This window comes from Triticum aestivum, chromosome 2D (assembly GCF_018294505.1).
Source record: "Triticum aestivum cultivar Chinese Spring chromosome 2D, IWGSC CS RefSeq v2.1, whole genome shotgun sequence".
NCBI classification, from domain to species: domain Eukaryota; kingdom Viridiplantae; phylum Streptophyta; class Magnoliopsida; order Poales; family Poaceae; genus Triticum; species Triticum aestivum.
In genome coordinates, this window is record NC_057799.1 from 339,121,463 (window position 1) to 339,126,939 (window position 5,477).

Below are 5,477 nucleotides of genomic sequence, written 5' to 3' on the forward strand. Positions count from 1 at the left end.
CCCACACGTGTGGGCGCGGCTACTTCGTGCCACACGCCCAACAAGTACTACTCATCTCCACCCCGCGCGTATGGCACGAAGCAAAAATGCCCACACGTCCTGGCGCAACTACGTTAGGTACCCCGCGGGATGACGATTTAGTTGCCATCCTGGTTGGCATATATATTTATCCGGGATGGCAAGTGTAGTTGTAAAAGCATGACAACTCTATCTGTTTTGGCTAAGTATAGTTGCCATGTCTAATTTATGGTAGTTGCCGCATGTAATCAAACTGTAGTTGCCGTGTGTGATTGACTACTTGCCACATATGGTCAAACAGTAATTGCCATGTGTTTACCTAGTTGTCACGTGTGGTCCAACTATAGTTGCCATGTATTGTTAATCACAGTTGCCATGTGTGTTTATCTGGTTGCCACGCACGCGCAACTGTAGTTGCCATCTAGCAAAGAATCACAGTTGCCATGTGTGTTTACCTAGTTGCCAAGTTCGCGTAACTGCAGTTGCCAAGTTCGCGTAACTGCAGTTGCCATCCACAACGTAGGAGTGTCGTGTGGGCGAAAAGCAGTTCACCCACACGCGCATGAACTAGGTGGTGGCTGTGTGGGCAAAAACTAGTTCGCCCACACAGCGCAGCTGGCAAACAGCGTGATGCGGGCGTGTGGGCAAACTCTCCAACGCCCACGCACCAGCCCCGTCCTACGTGGCACACCAAATCCATCTTTTCGTGTCAAGATTTGTGCAAAAGCCAGTGAATGACGATCCAGGCGTGTGGGCGAGTTGGAAAACGTCCACACGTTTGGGTGTTAGTGTTTCCGTTTTTTATCCCTTTTTTTTAATTCTTTTTCTATCTACTATATGAACGTGCGTGATGGTTTTTAGATTCCCTGAACCAACAAGAGGCAGCCCCTATTAATTTCCGGAGTGCCTGAGTGTCCTACGTATGCACTACTCCATCAGGCGTGTATCTTTGAATTAGTCGCTTATTAGAGATCGATGGACTATGTTTGTGATACCCCGGATTCTGTATATATCCGGTAGGTTGTTGTTTGCGTGATTCGTATCCATCATCAGGCAACAGCCGGCTATATATACACGCCAAACTAGATTCATCACCGCAATTCGCCGATTTGCCTTTTTGCTTTCGGAGGAAGGTAGTTGTCGCCGTACGTAGATCGCAAAGTAAGGACCAGCTAGCGGAGGAGATCGAAGATGGCTAGCTTTCAGGTGGCCGACGCGTCGGAGTACCTGGCCATCACCGGCTGGGGCATCGACGACGTCAAGCTCGCCAAGAAGGCGTGGGTTTTTGTGGGGCAGCAGTGCAAGAAGTTCAGCATCTCGCCGGTGAACTATGAGTTCGAGGTGCACGCCATGAGCGCCGAGAAGCTGCCCTTCATACTCCCCGCCGTCTTCACCATCGGCCCCAAGATCACAGCCGCCGGGGGCGAGGAGTCGGACAGGAAGGACCTTCAGGCGCAGCTCCTCCTGTACTCCAAGCTCATCGCGCCGCTGCACAGCTCGAGGAGCCACGTCCAGGAGCTCGTCAAGGGGATCATCGAGGGCGAGACCCGCGTGCTCGCCGCGGAGCTCACCATGGAGGAGATCTTCAAGGGTACCAAGACGTTCAAGGAGAAGGTGTTCAACCGGGTGCAGCTCGAGCTCAATCAGTTCGGCCTGATCATCTACAACGCCAACGTGAAGCAGCTGGTGGACGTGCCGGGGCACGAGTACTTCTCCTACCTCGGCCAGAAGACGCAGCAGGACGCGGCGAACCAGGCCAAGGTGGACGTGGCGGAGGCCCGGATGAAGGGAGAGGTGGGAGCCAAGGAGAGGGAGGGGCTGACGCGGCAGAACGCGGCAAAGGTGGACGCGGAGACCAAGGTGCTGTCGGTGCGGCAGCAGGGCCAAGGGCTCAAGGAGGAGGCCAAGGTGAAGGCCGAGGTGCAGGTGTTCGAGAATGAAAGGGCGGCGGAGATCGCCGCGGCCAAGGCCGAGCTTGCCATGAAGAAGGCCGGGTGGGACAAGCAGGCCGAGGTCGAGGCGGCCAAGGCCGTCGCCATCCGCGAGGCCGAGCTCCAGATGGAGGTTGAGCGCAAGAACGCCATGCGCCAGACCGAGAAGCTCAAGGCCGAGCAGCTCAGCAAGGCAACCGTGCACTACGATACACAGGTAAGTAACGTACATGTATACATATACTACAGTAGTATACTACGCGTACTCGCTTGCATGCATGCATGCATATACAGGTTCCGTTGATCTTTACGTGTGTGTGTGTGTGTTTTATGACTTGTGCTTGTAGGTTCAAGAATCAAATGCACAACTCTATAGCAGGCAGAACAGAAGGCGGCGGAGGCAAAGCTGTTTGAGCAGATGAGGGTGGCGGAGGCGCGCAAGGCGCAGGCCGACGCGCACTTCTTCGAGCAGAAGATGGCCGAGGACGCCAAGCTCTACGCCAAGCAGAAGGAGGCAGAGTCCGTGGGCTTGGTGGGCAAGGCCAAGACGGAGTACGTGGCGTCCATGCTCCAGGCGCTCGGTGGCAACTACCACGCGCTCAGGGACTACATCATGATCGACGGCGGCGTGTACGCCGAGATGGCGCGCATCAACGCCGGCGCGGTCAACGAAATGCAGCCCAAGATCAGCATATGGAGCAACGGCGGTGGCGTGGACGGTGCCGGGAACGCGGCCGGAGAGGCCGCAGCTGGCAGCGCGCTGCAACAGGTGGCCGGAGTGTACAAGATGCTTTTTTTTGGAACGAAGACGCTAGACGCGTCCGGCTTTAAATTAATAAAGCCCTCAGGCACCAGGTTCATTAGGTTACAACTAAGGAGAAGCAAAAAAAAAACAGTTCGATCCAGGACAGCATCGAAACAAAAAGAAGGTTCAACGCGAAGGCATCAATACAACCAGCCATAACATCTAACGCTGGAGACCTAGCTAACATAAATCATTCTCTTAAAGACTCCAAAAGCTTCATCGACTCGGCGGGTCTTGTCTAGCCATCACCTGGATAGTCTTGATGCGCGCCATGGCCTCCGACATGCGCTCAGCATCGCGCTCCTTCCCCAGCGGAGTCCACGTCTGTAAAAAAAGATGGCATTTGAAGATCACATCCGCGGGGTGTGTCGTGGAATTAACACGTCAGATGTCCTAGGTGTAAGGACTTAGTCGTGAGGCCGGTGCATCTATGTATTAGCTTGAGAGGGGTTGATTGGGATGAGAGACGCAGGGCGGATCAACGCACAAGACAAGGATTTAGACAGCTTCGGGCCCCGGGAAACATCATCCGGTAACAGCCCTACATGCTGTTTGAGGCTAGGTCTCATTATCATCACGAGAGTGTCGCCGGTAAACCGGCTCTTTGTGTCTAGCCCTAGAGATTGTTTCTTCTTGCCTCCTCTTCTTTGGGGAGCCCTGCCCCTCCTTATATAAGTTGGAGGGGCGGGTTACATGTGGAGTCCTAGTAGGACTAGGACTAGTCTATCTTCTCTTACAAGTTAATTACAAGTCCGGGTCTTACTTCCTTGTAAAGGAAATATTCGTCATCCCTTTCTTCTTAAGCCGGCCCACCATCACATGAGCCGGCCATCTGGGCCTTGGGCCTAGTCTTCTATCTGACCCGCCGTCGGGGTCATCCGTGAGCCGCCAGACCCGTGAGTCTCCAGTCCTCCGGCGGGTCACGGTGAAGCGCCAAGTCCGGCCGGGTCATACTTCCGGCCGGGTCATACCGCGGGGTATATCCCCGACATTAGCCTCCAGTTTAATTTGGATTTATTCATGTTAAACTAATCTGCAATATAAACACAAGAACAAATTTGACAGGTTGTGTTCCGGGTTAAATATTCTTTGTAAGCCGGCACTTGATCATCCTTAAGTCCTTGTCATCTTCCTTCTTGATATGTGTCCATAATCTCATAGCATATCTCTTTAGCAGATATGTTCAAATTTTGCCAATGCAAAAAATCTAGATACTTCCTTTGAAAATCTGGGTCAACAGGCCAGCTTCAGAGTCAATTTGCTGACATTGGTCTCTTGTTGAGAAATATTGTAAAAGATAATCCACTTGAGTCGGCTTTCAATACTCTGACTTGACAAAAATATTGGTCTTCAAATATTCAACTTATATTCAGCCGGCTTAAAGATATAAAACTTGCCGGTTTATGAGTACCAAAATTGCCGGGTTATAAATAGATGATGCCAAGTCATAATTGTCGCCGACGCCGGTTTATGATTTTTGCAGACACCAGTTCAATCTGATTTACTCAAAACTGAGAATTTGAAGATATTTCTCCCTTATATCCATATTACCTGTAGCCCCCAAGAGCCGGTTTAATTAGCATGAATAATCCAGAACTTATCACCATGGCTTTAAATAAAATCCAGTTGTGTAGCCCCCATGAGTCGGCTATAGTCATAGTAGTGTAGCCGGGTCATCCTAGAATTGTCTTCAGCAGAGAGCAATATACATTAGCCCCCAAGTGTCGGGTCATTATGTAATAATGAGCAGAGACTTTGTAAATATGATGATGTAAATTTGAGCAGTAACGTGTAGCCCCCAAGGGCCGGCTCATTACGATGTGATGAGTCGGGTCTTCAATGAGGTGAGCAAAAAATGACTTTGCATTAGCCCCCAAGTGCCATGGTGCATGCTGGCAGTGACATGGGACTTGCATATTTGATGTAATATCAATTTGAATAATGTAGCCCCCAAGTGCCGGTTGTAAGCCTGCAGCGACTCGGGACTATTCCTTTCATTGTAGAATAAATCATATCCATTGATAAAAATAATAGCCGTTGCGCTAAAGCGACTTTGAAAACCTCAATCATAACACTGGTTATTGATAATCACAATAGAAATCCAGCCATGATGGCTATTCAAGATTTGAATAATATAATCCGGTATGAAAACCTCAATCATTCAATATCATTATGAAAATCCAGCCAGTTTTGGCTATTAAAGATTTGAATACCTCATCGGTTGACAAGTAAATCCAGAGTTTAAATACCTGGCGGCTCTTGGCCGATGACGACTTAATGCGCATTCCTTATAAGCCGGAATTTTTGTAATCCGGTGGCCTATATCCCTTGAGAAAATCCAGAACGGATAATCATTCTGAAGCATCAATTTTAATGATGAGCTTGGACTTAAATATTTATATAAGTCATAGTTCTGCAAATCCTGCACAGAGTTTAAACAACATACGCCCTGGCGACTTAATGTCAAAAGCCCGGGCGGGTAACTACCCAAATGTAGTCTTATCCTACACACAAGTAGATCACAAGAACCCTTGGCGGTTTACCGCAGGGCGGGCCATAATATCTTACATATGACCACTGATGTGTAAAAAAGGAGTCACAGATAAGCCTGTTATGAATCATAACTTTGAAACATAACTATAATATCATACTTGTGATATTGAATTTGCATTGTCGGTTTATATGACCTGCACAATAAGGTTGATAACCCAATCTTTGATACA

The 5,477-nt window shown here is 49.5% G+C and overlaps 1 protein-coding gene across 1 annotated transcript; it reads left to right on the forward strand.

Annotated features, from left to right (window-relative positions):
* Nucleotides 1-1,132: 1,132 nt before the first annotated feature.
* LOC123049303 (flotillin-like protein 2) lies at nucleotides 1,133-3,093 on the forward strand. The gene is made up of 2 exons (XM_044472239.1): nucleotides 1,133-2,166; nucleotides 2,329-3,093. Exons 1-2 carry the CDS (start codon nucleotides 1,210-1,212, stop codon nucleotides 2,911-2,913), a joined length of 1,542 nt encoding a protein of 513 aa, XP_044328174.1. The 5' UTR covers nucleotides 1,133-1,209; the 3' UTR covers nucleotides 2,914-3,093.
* Nucleotides 3,094-5,477: the final 2,384 nt, after the last annotated feature.

Coding starts and splice junctions, on each gene's coding strand:
- LOC123049303 (XM_044472239.1), top strand. CDS start 1,210: ATGGCTAGCTTTCAGGTGGCCGACGCGTCGGAGTACCTGGCCATCACC. Junction 2,167..2,328: donor CCGTGCACTACGATACACAG/GTAAGTAACGTA, acceptor ACTCTATAGCAG/GCAGAACAGAAGGCGGCGGA.